Here is a 24,140-nt window from a genome sequence, read left to right on the forward strand (position 1 = left end):
ACTATTCTCAAAAGAAACTGATAGATACTATATTACCTTGTATAGTGGAAAAATATAACCCAGTACTCCATCACTTGTCATAAGATGGCAGAACCTCTGCTGGCTTTACAGCCCATTAAGAATATTTGACATATTTTTACAAAATTTCAAAAATGGGAAAAAAAAAGAGGAGGGAGCTGCTTTTTGGAATTTCATTTTCTTGTTCCCAGATATTGTGCTGATAAAAGAGGATGGAAAATGCTTGCTGGTTTTCTAACTGTCTTGTATGAGTACATTTTTAATTGGTCACACTTTAAATGAAGACTAGTGTGACAATAATAAACTTGTCAGTGGGCATGCTAACTTTACACAGTTGAAGTGTCAGTCAGACTAATTCTTTATATGTGAATGCAGTTAAGCTATTATGAAATTAAATCTTGGAAGAAACAGCACTTTTGCAGATTAAGGTTCAGTAAAAGCTTTGAAACACGGATAGTAATTTGGGAAAGTAAATAATGTTGGTTGAGTAATTAAAATACAAAGGTGAAGTTAGTAATTATCTTCCAGTTGCTATACATCTTAATTGAACTGAAAAGGATTTTCCAAAAAGGGGATTGTGTCCTTGTTTTGCTGCTTTGTTTTGTAAAGAAGGCTTAAATTTTGTTTTGTGTTCAAAGTGGCTTTTTTCCTGCTTATTAGAAATATTAGGAATGGCAAATCTTGTCTTCCCTAATTTTGCTGGAGGACTTCTTTTGTGTTTTTGTGGGAGTAAGGGTTGATCTCAGGTGTCTTGTGAGCTTTCTCACCTTTATCGCAGCGGGTGAATCATAGGATTGGAAGGGACCATGAGAGGTCATCTAGTCCAGTCCCTTGCACTCATGGCAGGACTAAGTATTATCTAGACCATCCCTGATAGGTGTTTGTCTAACCTGCTCTTAAAAATATCCAATGATGGAAATTCCACAATCTCCCTGGGCAATTTGTTTTAGTTCATAACCACCCTGACAGGAAGTTTTTCCTGACCTAAACTGCCCTTGCTGCAATTTAAGCTCATTGCTGATTGTCAGAGGTTAATGAGAACAATTTTTCTCCCTCCCCTTTGTAAAAACCTTTTATGTAGTTTGGACTTAAAAAAAAAAAAAAAAAAAAAATATCTCACTTACTTAGCCTGGTTTTATGTAACATCATAATTTCACTAGTTCTTCTGCCACCAAAAGTGTGTTGGTATTGGGTTCAACTAAACAAAAAGGGCCTTCTGCACTTCCATTTTTGCAGTTCAGTAAAGCTTTCCATTATGTTCTTCCAATCACAAAGGCTTGCCTATTTGCAATAATTCTTCTTTTGATCTTTTATGTAGGTTAAATTTGGTTGAGGCCTTTGTGGTAGACACAGAACTACGGCAGTGCCTTCAAGAAGAGCTTCTACGTCGTTTTCCAGATCTCAACCGGCTAGCCAAGAAATTTCAAAGACAAGTAGCAACCCTGCAGGACTGTTACCGAATGTATCAAGCTATTAACCAACTGCCTAATGTTGTACAGGCACTGGAAAAACATGAAGGTAACATGCCTCCCACTCCTCTATTTTAAATTTTTTATGTCTTGTGACATATTGATATTGGCAAGAAGTAGAGAATGGATTTCAAAAGATGACTATGGTAGCCTGTTTTGATGAAGGGAGCAAAACTGAAAGGGAACTTGAAGTGTGTTGTTCTAGAACATCAGAGATACTTTTCAGATGAATTTAGCAAGTGAATAGAAAATAAAATTTCTCAAATCATGTAGTATCCCTTTTGCAAAAACACTTTATAACTGATAGGTAGCCAAGATGGAAAGTTCAATCCTGTCTGCTAGGAAGAAATATCCCATAAGCCAGTCTCTTTAGAATTCTCTCTCGAAATATAAAAATAAATAAAAGAATGTACCATATATACTCGTTCATAAGCCGAATAGTTTTGGTAAAAAAGTGAAGCATCTACACCAAAATGTGATGATTTTAAACTCTATGGAATTATTGAATTGAATATCTAATATATTGTTGTTTTGTTTACCTGGTGCGTCCGCAGGCATGGAGCCCCTCAGCTCCCTGTGGCCGCGGTTCGCCGTTCCCAGTCAATGGGAGCTGCGGGAAGTAGCCCACAAATTTGCAAAGTGACAATAGGGTTGATGTCTGTTATTTCTCACCTCTATCTAGTATTTATTTATTTACTTTATTTAAAAACACTTTTGCTGTTAACAAACGTTATCTCTGGAGACAGAAATCCAGTTTGAGAACTGCAAAACTAAGCATCCCTGATGGTATCTGCTAGACTAAGCACTGAGTGCCATTGGGTAGATAGAAAGATTAACCTAAATAATCTATACCGAAGCCCCTGGAACCCTGTAAAATTGGGGTCTCTAATCCATGAACTATTGGAACTCATTTACAAAACTTTTCTTAAACATTACATGAATATATTGTCTCATGCTATAGAATTAGAATTTATAATCCCTATTCCATGATGAGATATCTTTGAGCTATAATGTATCTTAATTAAAACTATCTTTAGATAGGTTTTTCCTCAAAAAGCATTTTATCAAAAAAATCCGATTTAAATAAAAAAAATCAATTTTTTTAAAATCATTGCTTTGAATCCACCCTGTTTGAAAGTAATACTGTAGTTAATTTATTGTTGACTTTTTTGTAGGAAATATGTTAGTTGTAGAATGCAGTAACTCTTTAATAGTCTGGGTTTAAATCCAAAAATAAGCTTCCCAGGAACTGAAAATGTTAGTGGAATAACTGGCCACACTTTTTTTTTTTGCTTTCTGTTAAAAATTAGTGAGGTAGGCACTCTGATTTTTATTAGAATGGAATCTTGTATTACTTCAGGCAGAAAATGTGGCTGCTATAGGGCATAATGAATAAGAGAAAAATGAAATTGGGTATTTCTATCTGATTTTAGCTGAAGGTGTTCAGTACTCCTAAACAAAAATTGGTTTCTCTTTCTTGATAAATTGTAGTACTGTGTGAAAAGGGAAGGAGAATACCATAAAAGAAGGTATATTGTCACAATTATGTGGAAAACGGGCTTCCAGATATGAGCCTAGCATGCAGTGTAAAATGTAATCCATTGTAAACCTCTGTAGAAGCGTAGAAAATCCATATTGTTACTACAAATTAAATTTTGATTATATAAACCACCATATTAAGTCGCTGCCTGATCATATTGAAAGCAGATATTTTTTCCCTTCGGAAAGTGAATATATTTACATAGCCAAAAAGGTAGGTTTTGGCTCAGAATCTCACCAAAAATGTCCTTGTTACAGAACAAGGCTTTACAAAATGGTGGTAGTCCTTGTAATATGTATATTTATGCATACTATAGAGGTGAAAGAGGTGTTTTGTTTTTCAGAAATGCTGAACACCAAGTAATTTTATCCCCCAAATTACTAAAAATCTGTAGTCTGGAAAAAGGAGAAATAGTAGGCCAAATCTTAATTGCCTCTATTGATGCCAGTTAAGGGATGTGGCCCCAACTATTTTAATCTCATGGGGTTCTTACCATGCCTTATGGAACACCATGACTAAGACAAGTAAAATGCTCAAAATTATTAACTGAGTATTTTAATAAAGAAAAGAATAAAATCAAAACACAAGCAAGCGGTAAACAGTGGTTCCAGAAGAGTTATAATCTCTCCTGTATGTTTCTCTGTAGAGAACTTTCAACAGAGATTACATCTTTGAGTGGGACTGCCCTGGTGGGGACATCCTTCTCTAGGTAAATTAAGACCACAGTATATTATTCCACAAATCAGTTGTGAGTCCTATCTTAGTTTATCTTAGAACACAGTTGACAGAAAGCAGTGTCTCCTAGGAGTTCCTTTCATTGGCTTGAATATCTCATTTAATAAAATAAGCAACCAAAAACAAGCATCTGAGCTATTATTCTCCAAGTAATGTGTGTATGAAAGTAACTGCTTTTACCAAATTTTAGGAGATACACCTCTACCTCGATCTAACGCTGTCCTCGGGAGCCAAAAAATCTTACCGTGTTATAGGTGAAACCATGTTATATTGAACTTGCTTTGATCCGCCGGAGTGCACAGCCCCGCCCCCCCGGAGCACTGCTTTACCACGTTATATCCGAATTCGTGTTATATCGGGTCGTGTTCTATCGGGGTAGAGGTGTACTTAAACAAGTTTGTAATAACACAACATTACCATAATAAATGATACATTTTAGTAATAAAATCATTTTTGGTCAAAATTTAGGCTTCTTATCCCCCACAATACACACACACACATCAAATTGGGGGGGGAAATAGTGCATGATCTCTTCTACAAGGTCTGTCCACAACCCAAGTACTGCCAAAACTAGATATTGGATTTGTGGTTTCGGCCCCCTCTGGCAAAGATCTTTGTTTCAGTTAAAGCGTGTGTGTATTAATATGAACAAGTACTGCTTGTTAACTTGTTTTTAAATAATATTAAGCAAATTTAACTCTAACTTCTCGTCAGTTTAGACTGTATTTAGTTTACACCCCGTAACCAGATTTTTTCTCTAAATTAGAGGCGCTGTACTTCCAAATCCATGTTTATTTTGTATTCACTTGCAAGATACTGTAGTAAAATATACTCACAATGTACTATGCAAGAACTAAATATTGTTCAGCACTATCCAGCCTAAAACTGTTGCTCTGGCTGAATTTACCCATGATGGTGCCACATCTTCCAGATTCTTCAGGCACTTACTCCTTATTCTGAGGATTTATTCCCACCTCTGGATGTAGCCTCAAAGTCGATGTTGACCTTACTTAGCAGCCTGCACTTGCCCTTTCTCCCTGGGATGGAGTCTGCCTTTGCCCAGACTATTAGTCAGATGTAGCTTTCATCCACTTTGAATACTGTAGTTTTGTGCATTCTGTCAGTTTTATTTTTGTTTTTCACTATTGGCTTTTTCTTTGAATCAACAGTATTACTCTGACGTGATTACAGGTGAAAATCCATACATATGAAATGAATTGAGCAAATTGTATGGCAAACTCCCATATCTACTGTACACATAATTTGATTGTGCAAAAAGTTTCTGATTGTTTTATATGAGAGTGACAGCCATAGGATATTTCATTTATTTGTAGCATAGCTAAATAATCATTTGTAGTAGGTGAAATTGTTTTAATTTTTCTCACTACTCGGCTGCCCTTGCTGAAAAATATTGGTATGGGCCTAATGATTGCGGATAGGTGCAATTCTGTTATGATGTTGTAATTCAGTCTTGATCTGATTATTTTCCTATCAGTTTGTTTATTGAGACCGGAAGAGCTTTTAACTCATTGCGAGATGGAATGTCAAAATGGTTTCTGGTAAGTTTGAGAATCTGACACATTTCAGGACTTTGTTTCCTGATTAATGGTTCTTGGGAAGAACATCAACCATACCATTAAGCTGGCATCAGTGACTACCTTTCCCTGGAAGATGTAAAGCATTTCTTTATATTGCTGGTCTTACTTTTATGAATTATGTTAGTTATTAGTATAGATGCTGTTTCTAGCAGCAAAAATTTAAATTTCATAACATTTCAAGATTTGAGATGTAAAGTGCTCTTACCTTTCAACTTTCTGTGTAGTAATGCAGTAATTTTAATTTTGAGTTAATAGGTATAATAAAACCTTTTGCTATAGTAAACTGAAAATTGTGGCAATCATGAAATTGTAGTTTAATTTAAAAGATGAGAGCAGAGGTAGGTGTTGCAATTGGTTAATTCCTTTCCTTTTCAGCTTTGGAGATGTTGTAGGTCAATTCTTCTCTTCCTCTGTATGTGCACAGCTTGCTTACTTTAATAACAATGGGAATTACATGCAGAGAATTTGTTAATAGGGTGATAAAATGGATGGCCTTTGAAATGAAACTGTAAATGCAACAGTGAGACAAATGGAGTTCAATTTGGAGCTTCTTGATAAACCTTCTATCACTCATTCATTAACATGGTGTATTATGCATATAAAGAGTGTGCATATGAAAACTGGTTTTCTAACTTAGTGTTCACTGTGTCTTAAGCCTTGTATCACCATGCCTTAGATTTAAGTAACGAAACTAGAATGAAAATGAATTTTCATTTAAACTAATTTTAAAAGTATCTGTTTTGATATGATTCATATGCAAAAGAAATCCAGTATTTTCTTAATCTTAAATTTGACTTTATTGTGAATTTATATATTTTGCCTTTAGACTTTTGGAAAACATGCTCATGTAAATTTCATTTTTTAAGTTGTATCATTAAACTTTCTTCATTCTTTTAAAGAAGGTGAATTTTTACTGCTACTTAAATTAATTATACCTGAATACTTGATAAATTATCATATCTGAGATTATTGCACTGTATGTGCCCCTGCTCTGTTAATCAGTGCATGAAAAACTGATGAGTCCACTTTCAGAGAAGAGAAATTATTTGAATCTCTTTATCTAATCCCTGCCACCTCCTTAGTGCATCCTATTTTTCCAAATTAGTTCAGGTTTGTCTTCCAAGTTTTCTTTATTTAAAAAAAAAAAAGTATCACAATTCATGTTCCTTCAGTTCTTGGAAATGAGAAACGTAATTACCTCCATATTAGTCATACTGTGGATGGACTGGAATTTGTGACTTTGCAATATCCCATAAATCCACAATTTCAAACTCCCCACCTAAAATAGTAGCACACTTCATACTTCCAATTTATTGGTGCATATATCTTTTCTCTGTGCTGCTGTGCTCCCTTGCATTGTTCTTCAAAGTTGTTTTGCAGAGACTAGTTAGATTTAAAATGACTGTCTTCCATTTCTGCAACTTCAGCAGTCTGCTGATGAAAAGATTTAATCTTTTACTCAGGAATAGATATCAATCAATTTTTTTTAATCAAAAGCCAAGCAAAAATAAGTCCAGAAGAGAAAAGGAGAACAAAAAAATCAGCTTTCTCTCTGTCAGTTATGGAACTCTCTAAGATTGAAAGCAGAATAGCTTAATCTCTGAGCCCATTCTATTCTTGGCCTGCCAGTGTTAGTGATGGTACTTGATGTTGGTCTCAGTGCACAGATGGCTACAACTTATTTTGCTTAGCCCATTAAATAGCCTTCAGATGGAAATGACAGGTCACAATGTACTTGAGATAGAATGGAGTTCATGATTTAGGATTGAAAGGCTCTATAATGCTGATAGTGATCTCCTGAACTGTCTAGTCCCCTAGCTGGTGCATTTTTTTAGCCTTTGCTGGCCTGGGCTGGGGGAGTGTCTTTTTTTAAAAAAAAGTGTTAAACACCACTTGGTACCTAGATTACACAGTGTAACTCATTTTTTTTTTTTTAAGTGTTGAATGAAGTATAAGAAGCAAATATTTACTACTGCTTCAAAGACTTGTGCATTATTAAATATAATTTGTGAAAAAGGTTAGGATGACTTTCTAGCAGTTTGAAACCTAGACAATTTAAAATTTTGACATTTTAAGCAAAATACTGACGGTGAAGGTCTGCAGAGCTCATTAAGTTAACAGAAAATGGTGAGAACTTTGCTGATGTCCACCTTCCCGATTCAGCATGTGCTTTGTGATGCTAAAGTACAGCAGTCTTTTGGGGCCTGGGAATATTTTTGGAATAGTAACTTTTAAGAAAAGTTCCCCTGCAGGTTGAGGAGCCTGACTATCGTAGCTTTCCCTTTGCAAATCCTGCACTACCGAGCACTGGAGATGCATGGAGGCAGAACAAACGGGGATTGGAGGGCACCAAGACACTGCCTACTATCTCAGTTCATGCCACTATTATAGGCAGAAGTAGGTGCAAAGAATATGCTCCCATTTTTCCTTACTGGAAGTGAGCTGCTGTTATTCTGCACTGTGCAGCAGTTTGTGGGGGGGGGGGAGGGGAATTAAAAGGGAAACATCAGTTTACCATTCCCACAGGCAAGTCTTGAAGATAATTTCTGTAGACAATTCCCAGGAAGGTCTCCAAGTCACGAATCAAATACAATTCAGTACACAAAATCAATAAATCCTTAGATGCACTCCATTATGCTAAAAGCTGTCCAACACCTAATGGGATCTGGAGTGTACAAACCAGAAGACGCACACTGAGGAAGTGTATATGTTTCTTCCCCCCAGTATGGTTCCAAAGAAATCAGGAGATGGGAGAGTGGTGTTGGGTTTTATGGAAATGAAATAATTTACCTCTCCAGATACCTGAGGACAAAAAGATGGGTTGTGGTTCATGTCTTAAAAAAAAAATTAAAAAAAAAAATCCAGATTCTAGAATTGAGAGGGCATCAAAACAGAGCCAGTAGCCCACTCTTTTCAAATGGATGGTGTTCCAGTCAAGTTTCAGATGTTGGCAACTGCAGTACTATTATAGGGGTGGGATGATTGTGGATAAAAATGTCCTAGACCTAGACCATTTAGAGCAGTAGTCAGTTACTTCTCAGTGGTTAATATTGGTGAGGTGAGGCATGAGTGTGAAAGTGAAATGGAGGGGAAGAGACTAGGGTTTCTTTGAATAGGTTGATAAGGAAATGGGAAGTTCTGGTAATAGCCAGTACATAGTACTATCTTTATCTGTTAATGCATTGAAGTTACTTGTGAACATGAAAGGTGTATATTATGTTCTAAAGAAAACCTCATAATTCTATACTTAATCAGCTGCTGCAGTGTTACAGCCTCTGATTCATTTTGAAGAATTCTATGATAATTCATAGTATTAATAATACTGATGTAACTTTAGCTGCTGTGATTAAATTATACCTCATGGTTGCAAAAATGTAAACATTTATTTACTGATATGAAGTGTTTGCAGTTGGCTATTGTATAGGCTCACAGTTGCAGCTCAGAAAATATGCTGGTTTCACAGAACTATAAATATCTGCAAGTGCTAACAATAAATCTGGAGTCTTATCTCTTTTTGTGTTTCATTGCTTGTGGATTATTTCATATGTTTAAAATTCTATGCATTTGTGTGAGATGTAGAATCTGCTCTTATGACTATTGTATTCAGCGTTAGAACATATATACAGGACATGCATATAGAAAAATAGATGTTATGTTTTACAATTCAGGTTTTTTTAATGTTTAATAAATTGGCTTCCCATTTGAAATTAATATTAGCAGATGTAAAGATCTAATGCAGACGGGTGAAGAGAGATTTTAACAGTATTTCTCAGCGATGCCCAACGTCTGAGTTACAACTTGTAGTGTCGGAAGCTTCCTAACTTGTGGGATTTTATTTTTAATACAAACAATTCACATGGGGCAAAGATAATAGAATTTTTCAAATAATTTCAATTAATACATCTTAAAAATTGGTAACTCTAGAGGTTAAAATCTCAGCGAAAGCAGTTTTGAAATTTCTGCTTCCCCCAGCAACATTGAGTTGTATTCAGATGGCTGATGTTCACTTTGAGTGCTGCATAGTATAGGTAACAATGCAGTTGATTCACATTACTTTGGATATGAATAAAGTGCATGTAATAGCACCAAATGATTCTCTAGAGGAGAGGTTCTCAACCTGTTTACCATTGTGGGCCACATTAGGAGCTGTCTGTATTACATGGGCCACATCCACACAATATATATACTACCTGTATGGCCCTGAGGATGTCGCCGCAGCTATTTGCTGATTGGGCCGCAAGCGGGCCATGGGTTGAGAACCACCGCTCTAGTGAGAGTGCAAATGGTTAGTCTCCATCCTTGGAATGAGGTAGATAAGCTAAAAATAGGAAGAATTTCTGAAGTAAGTGCAGTCTGTGAAATAACTATTGTCACATCTTAGTGAAAACTGAAAACTCATTAGTTGTGTACTGGTGCTATTTTGCTTCAGGCTGGTAAGTTCAACTGAATATTTAGAGAAATAATGACTATCACATTTTTTTTCTTTGACAGGAGCACACCAGATGTTGTTGCTGGCAGTATTTGTAATGCCTCTTAATGATCTCAACTCTGACTTCTCCAAGTTTCAGGAAATGATAGAAACAACTTTAGACATGAACAAGGTATGGGATAGTTTCTTTAAAGTATGAAGCATCTTGCTGACCTATACTAGTGTGGTTCACTCTTGTATTAAGATATTTAGTGTGTAATCTACACAAATATTTTATTGCTATAGAACACTTAAGTTGCTATAATTAAACAGGTATTAGAGTAGTCTATTGAGTATAAATAGAAGTTATTTTTTGAGTTTGGATTCTGATATCTGGGGAGCAGAATGACTTATGGGAATGCACAGGATAGTTTTACTTGGACAAACTGTTAGATTTAAATCTGAGTTACAAGGTAGTTACATAGGTGACTTGAAAAGGATGGAAAGCAGGCTTGGTGCCTAGGGTTAGCTTTCTGATATTGCCACAAAGCCAGTTAGATTCATAGATCCAGCCAGTCTCCCAAGGCCCTAGTGAGCAAAAGAGTGTATTCAGCCCTAGAGAGGATTGGAGTCTCTGTGTTACTCTGCCCTAGAATTGGTTGAAAATTGTCAACATTTCAATAAATATTTTTCACAGTAATTTTTGCACCAGCTGTACTGTGCAGCCACCCATCTAGAAGATCTTGGAGCAGTCACTTTGGGCTCTGAAGGGAGTTCTGTCCAGTTGTCCTTAGCTCAGAGAGAATCATTGCAGTGCAAGACATTGACTGTTTTAAATTCAAAAGGGACGAGTAGGGCCCTACCAAATTCATTGTCCATTCTGATTAATTTCATGGCTATAGGATTTGAAAATTAGTCAATTTCACATTTTCAGATGTTTACATCTGAAATTTCACAATGTTGTAACCCAGGGGAGGGAGGGTACTGACCCAAAAAGGGGGTTGTGGGGGAATTGCAAGGCTATTGTAAGGGGGGTCGCAGGCTTGCCACCCTCACTTCTGTGCTGCCATCAGCCAGAGCTGGGCTCTGAAGGCAGCAGCCAAGGAGCTTCCTGCAGCCGGAGGAAGCTCCCGGAGGTGGAGGTGAGTCTGATCCTCCTCGTGCTGCTGGGAGGACTTCAATTTGAGGACTTCAATAGCTCAGACATAGGTTAGGGGTTTATTATAGGAGTGGGTGGGTGAGATTCTGTGGCCTGCGTTGTGCGGGAGGTCAGACTAGACAATCATAATGGTCCCTTCTGACCTTAAAATCTATGAGTGTATGAGACACTCCACCTGGGCGTTGGTTACTTTCCTTGCCATTGCCTCTGGGGAGCTAATATCTGGCTAATTCCCCAACTTACAGCATGCTTTAGTGACAACCATACTACACAATTCTCATAACTTCATATGCATTAATGATATATGTATATCAATAGAGAAATGACTTTCAGCAGATCATAACCTTTCCCCTGATACCTTACAAGGCATGTTTTATATGTGAGATCAGGATTATATGAAAATGAGGAATATTGGGGTTACAGTATGCTCCCCCAAGGTACAGAATGTCACAGGGCAGTCATATTTGAGGTCGCTACAGTCAAGCAGGGACTCTCAAACCAGGGCTTGGGAGTACCCTGCATCCACCAGCCCGGGCATAGTGCAGCCTCCCATAGTGACTTGGGCCACATAAGCTTTATGCCGTTGGTCGAGCCTGGGCTCAGAGCTGCTACACATTTCAGGGACCCCAAAGTCTAAGAAGTCCCATTCCATGACAGGACAAGATCGGCTGAAGTGTCCTGGCCTCCCACAGTGAAAGCATAAAAGTGGGCCACTAATAGGGTCTTGCTGATCCCTTCTCTTTGGGGTTTCTGGGGTGCAGCTCTGGGACGGGACGGCAGGCACCCATTGTGACCAGTGCTCCAGGGCTGGATCCAGAGGGACTTCCCTCCTGGTCGGTTCGGGTCTCTTGGGTGCCTCCTTTGGCAACCGGGCAGAGTTCTTTGCACCCTGGGCCTGCCCGTGATCAAACCTCAGCGGGGCATATTTGCCAGGCCAGGCAGCGAGCAAATAGTCCTCTGTAATCTGGACTGCAGCGGCAAGCAAGTAGGGTCTATGCTGCCGAGCCCATGTTTGAGTTGACGTTGGCAATATGTCTAGGTACTGCTCCAAGACTATCACGTCTATGATCTCTGCAGTTGTGTGGACCTCAGGGCATAGCTATTGGGTGGCCCAGTCTTTAAGGCATTGGGTTACGTCCCAGGGGTGAGGCCCTGAGGCAAAAAGCTCCAAGCGGTAAGTTTCTGGGGATACTCCAAGACAGTCGAGTATGGCAGCCTTCACTGTCCGATAATCTCTGACCACTTTGTCATCCAGGGCCTGGTAAGCCACCTGAGCTTCCCTGAACAGGAATGGGGCCAGGTGTCTTTATCCCAAGCAGTGGTTGGGGCTACCCGCTCAAAGGTGACTAAGTAGGCCTCAGTTCATGATGTGGCCCCAGCTTGGCCAGTGGTCTCCCCGGCCCAGAGCTCAGTTGGTTTGAGGAGGCTGCTGAGCTAGTTAGTCGCTGCAACAATGCCTCCTGGAATTCCTGCTCCTGCTGCTGTCGGTGCTGCTGTTGCTGAGCACCCTGCTGAGCTTGATGCTGCGCTTCAACTAGTGCCCTCTGGGTTGCAGTAGAGCTGTGCTGCTGCTGGGCCAGCAGCCTTACCAACTCCTCCATTGTCCCCTTGTTTCAGGGGTCGGCCCCAAAATCCGCACTTCTGGTACCAGTGTAGCAGGGTACACTCACCTCTCATGAGCGCCCCCTCGGCCGAGTGTGTGTACCTGCGTACACGCGCGCGCTCTCTCTCTCTCTCTCTCTCTCTCAGATGGGCTCCCTCCCTGGAGACAATGTCTTCGCCCTCTTGGGCTTCTGGCTACAGCCCTCCAGCTGGGCCACTACAGTTCAGTTCCACATCTGGAGTGCCTCAATGTCCAGGCCACTTTCACCTGGGCCCGCCCACTACTCCAGGCCCCAAGGCAGGGACCCCATAGATCTCTGCTGTGTCCCTTTAACTATGTCACACGGCTTCTCTAATTCCCTGGGCTACTTCCTCGCAGGCCCGCACTGTCTTCACCCTTACCTCAGGGCCTTGTCCTGATGAAGTCCCAGCAACCAGCTCCGGGCTCCTTCTCGCTCTCCCCGGCTTCTGGCAGCGCTGCCCTATCCGGAGTTCTGCAGCTCCGTCAGCCAGCCACACACCAGCCAGGCTCCTGCAGCTCCAGCACGGAACTGAACTGCCTCTGGCCCTACAGCTCTTCTTATACTAGGCTGCTGGGCCCCAATTGTCTGTGTCCCACACAGCCACTCTACAAAGCTTGGAGGACCCTCTCCACTGCCTTTTTTGGGGCAGGGTGTAGCAGGGCCATGAGTCCTCCAGCACGGGGCCTCAGAGGGTCTGGTATATACCTCATCACAGGTAGGCTGTCTTAACAGAGTAACAAATTCCCTGTTGACATATTGCTGCATCCTCCCTTATCTTATTGCATGTCATGAAAACAAGATACGAGCACTTAAGTAGCTATGCAGATTGGAGTTCATGCACACTTTCTGTAGAAAATCCTTGCTACATTCTGATTTGTCTGTACGTGAGTATTTATTTGAAATAATGGAGAAATCAAGCTCTTGAGTTGAAATGTTTACAAGCCTGGAGTAAGTATGAGAACTGGAATTCTTAAGTTGTATAAATGCTCACTTTTTAAACAAAGAATTGCAGTATTTGAAAGTTAGTGGACAGATGGAAGTGGTAGTAATAAAAGTGAAATTACCGAAATCTAATTAATGCTTTCAGTTTGCAAAGTTTACTACTACCGTCTTGCTGTGAAAAGGCAGTGCAGCTTTTTTATCTTGAGCCTTGGCAGCCTTGCAATGATGTAATTCTTAGATGAAGCTTAATTGGAAAAAGCACACAATCTAATAAGTTCTGCTCCATATCTATTAAATATGCTTATGTTGAGTACATTCATTTATATTTTAAATATATCATGTGGAAGTTACTTGTTATAGCTTAGTTGAAATTTGTATGTAATTTGCTGCTTAAAATTAGCAGTGCAGGAACGATGTTGATTTAGGTTGATGTTTTAGGTTAATTGCTTGTATTGATTTTCAAGGCCCTTCAGTCAGACTCCACCCTACCTACCATTTCTCATTCACTATCAAGTGGCCAACGCTTGCCTCCAATCTGCTGATGATGACAGCTTCCATTGCGCACTTATTAAATTTTCAGTCAAACATTCTGCTTTCACCCATGCTGGCCCTCATGTTTGGTAGGTTCTCCCTGAAAACATCTGCCATGGTATCTCCTTATGCACCTTCTAATTCCTCCTCAGAACTCTTGCCTGCAAAAAAATATTGTCATTTTGTCTGCAAAAAACTTGACAGTGGCTAGGCTGCTGGTGTGCAGAGACCAATGCCTACCATGCTGACCAATATTGTTTCTTGTACGCCCCTGCCTGTGCCACTCTGTCTCATGTCTTATACTAAGGGTACGTCTATACTACCCGCTGGATCGGCGGGTAGTGTTCAATGTATCGGGGATCGATTTATCGCGTCTCGTCTGGACGTGATAAATCAATCTGCGAATCGACGCCCGTACTCTACCTCGGCAGGAGGAGTAAGCGGAGTCGACAGGGGAGCTGCGGCAGTTGACGCGCCGCCGTCAGGACAGCCAGGTAAGTCGAACTAAGATACTTTGACTTCAGCTACGTGAATAGCGTAGCTGAAGTTGCGTATCTTAGTTCGAACCCCACCGCTAGTGTAGCCCAGGCCTTAGATTGTAAGTCCCTTGGGGCAGGAATCGTTGTGATTGTACAACACGGCACAGTGGGGTCCTGGTTCATGACTAGGATCCAAAGGCACTATCGTAATGCAAATAATAAGTAAAGCAAACATTTTACTCTAGAAACCGGATATGTATTTTAATTGTTTTGAGGTCAAATAAAGTACAAATGACAAATTGACAATACTGACAGAAATAAAAATGACTGGTAAAGCCTCATTAATAGATGGGTATTGATTAATGATCAGTCTTTCAGACTGCAGTCCAACAAATGTTCGGTCTCTTTATGCCCACAACATCAGGAAGATTATCAATATGAGAATGAAAGACCTGTAAGAACACGTGACAGTGACATCAGAAACATTCACAAATAACAACCCAACCATTTTATTAATAATTTTGTTATGCAGCTAAACAGTGCCACAAGTACTGAAATAAGACAGCGGATAGAAATAGTGCAACGTGTTTAGCCCTATGACTGCTATCACTCTCATCTCCTGCCGGGGAACCCCAGAGTGTCAGTCATTACTTTCTCCTCCCCGTCTGTAGTGGTCGTCCTAGCGTCTCCTGGTGCATTCCCCATCCCCACTTCCACCCCAGCACAACCCTACTAAGGTTGCATACATATGCATACGGTTTCCAACCCCTTTTTCCTTATCCATACTTTCACACCCCACTAATTTAGGGATGTCCCATTTCTCTTTGGAGGTAGGCCCTGTGTTGCAACATTGGTTAATGCTTGTATTCCATCTCTATATCCTAAATATACTTTATCTTCTATTTTTGGGTACATTGGAAATGTACAGTTCATTCACTAATATCAAAATTACGATAAGATTACCACCTCTCAAGCAATTGTATAAGCAAAACAAGGAAGTTAAAATGTTTCTGCCACACATTTGGCTTTAAAGATTTCTAACTGTAAGTATAGTTAAGTTCTGGAATAGGCTTCCAAGGGAGGTTGTAGAATCTTCCAACCCAACACTTCTGACTTTGAGAGAGAAAACCCTGACCTTTTGGTCTGTTTCAGAAAGTAAGTGGCAATGATCACAATTGATTATTGTACACTGTGTTCTACAGTCCTGAAAATTCAAAGTTGACATCTTAATGTCCTTTCACTAAAATGGGTGAAGCAACCATAAAGCTTTGTGTTTCATTTTCACACAACTTTTTCCTCTATCTCCTATGCATTTCTATAACAGTAATTTTTGAAGTGTAAAATAGCAAACATGATTCATAGGCGTCACTAATTTCCACAGCTGGCTTGTACTTTATATTAACATGCTGATTACAATATATTTTTTCAGTGATTTCAGGAAAACTTTTTATTACTGATAATTTAAGGTGCGAGTCCGTCACTGAAGTTACGGATTCCATGATTTTCCGGGACTTCTGCAGCAGCCGGTGTGGCTGACCCAGATGCCGCATGAGCAGCTCAGGCTACCCCGGGCCAGCTGCACCAGCCGCTGCTCAGGCAGTCTCGGGCCACCACGCCTCCCTCACTCCTAGCAGCAGGAGTTTGGGTGTGGGACGGGGCTCAGGGACGGGGCTCGGGGTTGGGGTGCGGGAGGGGGTGGGGGCTCTGGGTGGCGCTTACCTCGGGGCAGCTCCCCGGGAGCGGCAACATGTCCCTTGGCTCCTAGCCAGAGGTGGGGGCAGGCAGCTCCGTGTGCTGCTGCCACCCCTGCAGCTCCCATTGGCCGTGCTTCCCGGCCAATGGGAGCTGCGGAGCCAGCACTCGGGGTGGAGGCAGCGTGCAGCACTCCCTGGCCACGCCTCTGCCTAGGAGCTGAGGGACATGTCGCCACTTCTGGGGAGCCATGCGGAGCCAGGTAGGGAGCCTGCCAGCCCCGCCAATCCCTCCTCTTCTCCCCCCCCCCCCCAGCAGCAGTGGGGGTCCCGGGCCGCACGCTGCTACCCACCCCTCCCCCCAGCACTCGTGGCACCCCTGGTCTGCCCGCCCCCCAAGAGCACCGAAGGTTTAGTGGTTTAGTCAGGAGTAGTACAAGTTGTGGACAGGTCATGGGCCATGAATTTTTGTTTACTGCCTGTGACCTATCCATGACTTTTACTAAAAATACCCGTGACTAAAACAGTCTTACTGATAATGTTTTCTCATGTTGGCTGTGAAAGTTTCACTATTCCAAATAGATAACATTTCAGGGGCTGCTATAATTACCATTTTTAATTGTTAGAAAGGTGCACAAGTGTCAGTCCACCCACCCTCATGTCACGAATGTGGCATAAGGCTAAGACAATAACTTTTGAAAATTGTATAGGCTTTAATTTTGAATATGCACATTTGTCTCCAAAGGAGACATCACTTTTTCATCTGTGTTCCGTTTTGGTGGTATAGATTAATAATTGGCTTTCACTTTTTGCTTAAAGGAAGAGAGGTCGATGACTGACAAAAATCCTAGAATTTACAATATATGCTAATAGAGATTTATAACCTTACACTAGTGGGAGACCATCTGTTGATTTAGTTTTATGCCTTGGGACATCTTCTGTTCTTTTCCAACTACAGTGCTAAGCCTTTACCCTTCAAATCACATTCCAACTTGATGTCAGTGTTTTTATTACATTTCTGCTAAACAAAATAATGAATTGGACATTTTTAGTGGCACCTTATAAAATGCGTTATGTGGGATTTGTTTTCAAGTCATAGGAGGTAATTAAAACGGTTGTTGATTTGCCAGCTGTGGTTGTACTGGAACAACAAACTTTCCTCAGTATGAGCATTAAAATGTATGCCTTCCGGCTTTGCATTTTGTTAGATTCAGCCATTATATTTAAATCCTATAAAAATCTAATAGAGAATAAGGTATGATAGAATTACAAGGTGCCATAGCAACCGTTATATTAATAATCAGTTCAGAGTAAGCTTTCTGGGGTAGGTATCAAAGAACACAATTTGAAAAGCACCAGATATATTTGCAGTCCCATAATGACTTATTCACTTAAATAGCTGTAATAAATGTTGGTAACTGGATAACTTTTTTTCCATTCCTGTATTTGATTAGTTATCACTTTTTTCCATAGGCTTGGCACTCTATACATGTAAAAAGAGTGTATTAGACTACAGCATTGCCTAGAAGGGTCCAAATGGAATAGATTTTAATTAGTAATGAGTAAATATATGCACCTACTTAAGTGTTTGCAGCATTTGGGCTGTAGCTTATTTATTATCCACCTATGTACATTTTTAACGTTGCCAAATATGTCTGAGTGTTTATTAACACACACCAGCAGTCCTGAGAGAACTAAATCTTGGCAAGCTAAAAAAAGGCTTTTTTGGTAGTGTGCGGGAGGTGAGGTTGGAGGGAGGGAGTTAGATCTTCTTCTCTTTTTTAGTCAACACTGAGTTAGGAGATTTGCATTCAGTCTAATGCCCTGGTAAGTGAATGTACGTGGATTAAAACAATGCGACAGTGATAGATATGGTCTAAAGTGGAACAATTCAAGGCTATTTGATCTAGACTTTGCTGACGACATCACTCTTATCAATGAAGATGCCAACGGACTACAAAAATGCACAAACCAAGTAAAAGAAGTAATGGAGAAGATAAGTTTGAGATACAATGCAAAGAAATGTAAAGTCATGTTAATGGGGACTACAGGGACAGAAATCAAAATTGAAGAGGAGAAACTGGAGAAGGTGGAAATTTTATGTATCTTGGAAGTACCATCAGCCAAGATGGTACTAGTTCCAAGGAAATAAGAAGAATCTGGGAGGCAAATACTGCATTTGGAAGACTCAAAAACATCTGGCAACTCAAAAACATCTCCCTCAAGACAAAACTGAAAGTGTACAAAGCAATTATCGCCATCACAACATATAGCAGTGAGATATGGCAACTTACCAAGAAAGATATGCAAAAGCTGGATGCATTTCATCACAAATGTCTGAGAAGAATATTGGGAATAACATATAGACATAGGAAGACAAATGAAGTCAAAAAAAATTACTGGACAAGGCACCCTCTCACAAATCTACAAAAGACATCAGTGGCTGGGACATGTGCTGAGAATGGAAAAAGAATGCCAAATACCACCATTGAATGGAAGCCAGAAAACGCAAGAAGAACGAGAGGAAAACCGCGAATAACATGGAAACGAACAGTTCTGAACAACATCAAGTACCTCAACATGAAATGGGAAGTTTTTAGAGAGAAGGGCAGTTGACAGGCAAAGATGGCAAATGTGGGTAGCCCAATGTTCAGCAAAGCACGGGATGGTCTAAGGTAATGCCCTGGTGTGTGTTTTGATACAGCAATCTGTCAGTTCATGACTGTTGCTCATGTACTGTTCCATGCCCAGAATGGAGATCGAAATCTTTGACCTGTTATGGCAGATTCCATTGAAAGTAGCTGCATGTTTGTACTCCTTAATCTCTGAAGCCAGGTGGACATTCGGCTATATTGGAATTGGAGAGTCCTTTATTTTTACAGTTCAGTTTCAGCAATGAAAAAATTATTGACGTGCTCTTAAAGTTGAAAATGTGTGCAATGGTGATGGTGACTGGCTTTTTATTCCTGCTCTTATTGGAAGCCCAGGAGGGAATAAATCCAGTCCTTCAGTGTTTTCCTAGGTTCTCCTGGTGGATTTTTCCATAGTCATATGGTAGAATGTTGCCATAAAAAAGCCTTTTAATGTCTGAAAACTATTGGGAGCCCATATGTTCACAGTTCCACATGTTCTTTTTAAAATTTCTCACACCAGATTGGCAGCTGCATATAGAATTAAGAGATGACTTTGTGGAGGAGAAGAGAATAGCTTCTGTTTGGGGCAACTTTTCTAAATACAATTAGGGCTACAATTTGTAAAAAATAAAGTTTAAACTCTCCAGTGTTCTATTTGGGATAATAAAATGATTATTTTATTATTCTGAGAAGTTTTATCCGGAATGGCAGATGATTTTTTTTTTTTTTTTAACCAAATAATTTAGGAACTCCTTTGTGTTTTTGTTTTTTAATAAGCTGCAACATCTAATCAGTTAAATTTTCACAGTTAAAGTTCATAAAACGTTAAGTATTAGCTTAATCAGCTTACCTTGGAGAATGTGGTCAAATGTAATGGTTCTATTTCAACATCTGCTAGTGAAGGATAGACTAGTTGAGTATATCTTCAAATACTTGAACATGGCACAGGTGATAACAGATCTGTTTACAGGAGTTGGAATAGGCAATCAATTTGCTGGCTAATACAGACTGTTACTGGAAGCAGTGCAAACTGAGATACACATTGGTAGGTGTCTATGGATATAAATGCTGAAAACTTGTTTTCATGTGTTGCCTTTTTGTAATTACTGGCTTTGGAGCGGAAGGGGGGAACTGGATTTGGCTTGAAATGGAACATGGGAGCCTTTCAACTTTTAGTTTGTGAGTTTTGTGTGTAGTCCTGGTTGGTAGGGAATGAGAATCTATAGCGTCTCGTAGCTGTTTGGTCTGTGTGAAATTAGTTTCTGTGATGTGGCTGCCGTTCTTGTAGGTGAATGGATCAGTCTTCTTGATATGTCAGGCAGGTGATAGTCAATCCAGATGCAGGATTTTTTCACCAAGTTCCATGCAGGAAGGCTTTCTTGGTGCACAGCTTTCAGATCTGGGGGTGGAAAAACAATAATCAGGATAGTGTAGGCTACCTGTCCAATTGTTCTGCTTGAGCACTGTTGCTTATTAGGACATCTTGAGTGAGTGTCCATACTGATGGTGTCACATGTAAACCAATTAATGAGGTAAAAGAAACGCATGAAGGAGGAAACGATAAGGTAATGAGTTAATCAAACTGTATCTCTAAAATTGCTTAACCTGCCTGCAAGGAAACCTGTGTACTGTATACCTGATTTAAGGAAAATTGGGTTGAAATTGGAAAAGATTTTGGAAAATGCACCGTAGGCTGCCTTTCATAACCCTACAGAGTGTATTTAATTGTTAGAAGCTTGCACTGAAGCACTTGCCTATTTCCAAAAGGGTTGCTGTTTTAGAACACCCCATCCCTTTGTGGTCTGCCTGCTAGGTTTATGTAGCTAAGAGGCTATGCAGATTGTTTGAGAATCATGTAACAGTCATCTCATCCCTCTCCAACAAACGGGTTTGTTTATTACTACTGAGCTATCTGCAAGCAAATAAATATTCAAATAGACTAACAGACGAAGTGAGTATTCACCCACGAAAGCGTATGCTCATGCTCCAATACGTCTGTTAGTCTATAAGGTGCCACAGGACTCTGTCGCATAATATACACAGTTTACTCTACAGTATAATTGAAAATTATTTTTATGTACAAAGGTCTTTTTTTCTCTCAGAGCTAGTAGTTTTTTTTCAGAAAATCCTGGTTTGTGTACTCCCGCATAATTTTCTTCAAAGTATCCTCACTCATGTTGAGCCTCTTGCTGTGTTGGAGGTAGTCCAACTTTGAAAATAAGCGCTCTGCATCAATAGATCCAGGGGGTGCCCTTAAAGCTCACCGTGCCACTTTGCTGAAGTTGGGAAGTGTGTCTTGATGGCTGTTCCAGAAAGCCAGCACATCCAGTTTCACATTGTCAGGGATAGGCATGTTCATGTAAGTAATAAATTCCCATTTCAAATTTGAAATTTCATGTTTAGTGGCAAATGGTTGAAACACTGTGGCATAACGGTTGTAGTCTGCTGCAAAATTCACCTTGAGGAAGGGGTGCAACACTTGGATGACATTCCAAAAAGAATCTTCAGCACCAAACACTTTGGGGTTCAGATTACAGACCACAGTTGTCTCCCATTTCTTGCTGAGCATAGCGTTGAAGGTTTTGAACAATTTTTGGTATTCTTGTGTTCTGGGGTCAGAAGAATTTCCAGAAACAACTGGGTTTTCTCGCCGTATGTTTCTCCTGTAGCTTTTGAGATTTTGGTTGTCAGGATTTGGCAAATGTCTGTATTGGCAAATGTGTTGGCAGTAGTCGGAGAAAACTTCAGTATTTTCTGTGTGTCACGCGATGATTCCAAGTTTTCAACAATGAACATCGCCAGATTCTGTGCACCAAGGCAGTCATTTTGGTTATTTGCCAGTCTTTTCAGAGTTTCTGCTTTAGAACCAACAAACACAGGAGATGCATTAGCACAGTCCATGTGTTATTTACGTGACAGGCAGTGAAGTACAAGCTCATCCACCGATGTGGCACAACAGAGGTAGGTAATGGGCAGTTAGCTCCTCACTCATCTCGCACTATGTAAAACAAAGCCTTCAACTTACTTGAATGTTTAAAAATGGCCCTGAATGCAGTGGTGCAAGATTTTACTTCTTTAATTTCTTCTGTCCCAGTAGCTGCTGACAGCGCAAAGTTAATCAGATGAGCAGGACAGCTAATATGTAGCAGCTCCGGCTTCTGATTGAGTTTAATCTCCTGTGCAAACTTATGCACAGGAGCAGAATCTGTGTTAGTTGTGGCCACGTTTTCCCAAGTTAGTTGGTACATCTCAAACATGTCAATTATTGCTGCGTCAACAACACGGGCGTCAGCAGAGGGGATGAATGCCACATCAGCACAAAACAATGCAGGGTTTATTTGCTTGGAAATCAAGAAACAAAAACAAAAGGCCAAGAATCAGACCGTTCCAAGCATCAAACTAGACAATTATTCCATCAGTTTAGATACTAAAGCATCATCATTTTCTTTCAGATACTTATGAGTGAGGTTGTCTGCACTAGGAAGGGTTTTTGCTGCTGGACACTATTGTGACTTTGTACAACAATAGGCCCCACTGCAATTAACAGCGGTTGTCCGGCGAAACAAAGAGGATGCACAAATTCATTGACACAATCGTGCTGGGTCCTTTTTCGTTAAAACCCTGGTGAAAGATTGATATTGTTTATTCTGAAGCTCACTTTCTTCTTTAAGCTTCTTGTCTCTTGCTTTCGACATGCTCCTTTATTCTGTCAGCGCGAGCACTGATCTCAATGCTGTAGTACTTGCAGTGCGATGCATTCTCTTCGTTCCTGTCTTTACTTTTCTTGAAAATTTCTAAGCACTGATTTTCTTGTTGGTATTCAGGCATAGATTTGTGTTTTCGCCCCATGTTTATCTTTTACCTTATCTTTATCTGTGGAGGATTTCTTGTTTAAATTCAGTACCGCACTAAATGAATGCAAAGAAATAGCAGAGTAGCGTCTCCTTGTGAGCCAATCAGAGTGCAGTATTAACGTTGTTAGTTCGTTTTTTCCAACCACCACTTTGTGTGTGTTCTGTGCTTTGTTGGAATTGCTTCAGTCGCAGAGCTGCCGGACACAACAAGTGTGTAAAGCAGTGTTTAACAAAAATAAGTACCTGAAAAAAATACTGAGTGGATTGATAAAGAGGTGTAAATCAGTAAAAACTGAACTCCTTTAATAAAAAAAACTGGTAATTTATCAGTGAAAATAGGTAAAAACTGAAAATGCGGAACACTGCATATCCCTAAAGGGGTAACTGTAAGCCCAGAGTTCCCATGAGGCTGGAGTTCTGGGAAAAGGTGTATTTAAGCTATGGGGAAGTCTGAGACCACACTAGTCCCAGGGGCTATGCAGTTGGACCACAAGGTGTCAGGTCTCAGGAGGGACACTCTAGCAAGGTATAGTGCTTAGAATCTGTTTAGACTCAAAAAGCTTAGCTTACATGGGACCCAGTGAGGTGAGCTTCAAACACAGCAGCCTGCGGAGTGTCCAGCCAGAGGAGGAGTGCTACCAGGCTTTGTGTGTGATTCAGCAAAACTCTCTCCAGCTCTAGAATATCATCTGACACAAACAATACTGAATTATGAAATGATGTACAAAAACTATTAAACCAAATCAAACTAAATGACTAATGTATGCAGCAATCCAAATGTTACTATAGTTATATTCATTCTCATTCTTCTTTTCATAGGTGGAAAATCATGAATTCCTTGTGAAGGCTTCTTTTGATCCTAATCTGACTGAGCTGAGAGAGAAGATGAACAAACTAGAGGAGAGCATGCAGTCTCTTCTAAAGACTGCAGCTAGAGAACTAGGTGGGGTAAACATCCCTTTAATACTTTCTTTATAAAGTGCTGTGAGATCTACTGACCATAAGAGTTAGGTATTTTTATTTTTAGTTTAATTATTTAATTATTTGTGAGACTGCTGGATGATTTTAATGGTGTTATTTAGTATGGTACGTGGAGAGAAACAAACAGCTTTATGCCCAAATTGCTTTTTGTGAAAGGTGGTGTTTCAGAATGTTTCACCAGTTGCTGCATACCTATTACAGGGTTGTACAGAATTTATTTACTGTAACTGTGACTAGCCTTCTCCACTGATTTTATTTTTATTGAGACCCTTGGGGAATGTGTAGTCAAATTATCCTGTCCTTATCTATTCATATTGGTGTCCATTCTGGACATGCCCATTTTTTGTGGCATGAAGGTGCATATAAAATGGAATACTGAATTCTATTAAGCAGAATTAAACATTTAAAACTACCATTTCTTGTGTGGTACAGTCAGTGCAAATCTCACATTGATCATGATTCACATAATCTCTTTTA

At 40.0% G+C, this 24,140-nt stretch overlaps 1 protein-coding gene across 2 annotated transcripts in view; it reads left to right on the forward strand.

Annotated features, from left to right (window-relative positions):
• Positions 1–24,140, forward strand: part of MSH2 (mutS homolog 2) — a 97,239-nt gene that overhangs the window by 38,931 nt on the left and 34,168 nt on the right. For both annotated transcript variants that reach the window (XM_065400327.1, XM_065400328.1), the window contains 3 exons: positions 1,337–1,536; positions 9,852–9,961; positions 23,502–23,625. In XM_065400327.1, the coding sequence (XP_065256399.1) occupies positions 1,337–1,536; positions 9,852–9,961; positions 23,502–23,625 (434 nt within the window). The remainder of the gene's footprint in view (positions 1–1,336; positions 1,537–9,851; positions 9,962–23,501; positions 23,626–24,140) is intronic.

Source organism: Emys orbicularis, chromosome 3, assembly GCF_028017835.1.
Source record: "Emys orbicularis isolate rEmyOrb1 chromosome 3, rEmyOrb1.hap1, whole genome shotgun sequence".
NCBI classification, from domain to species: Eukaryota; Metazoa; Chordata; order Testudines; family Emydidae; genus Emys; species Emys orbicularis.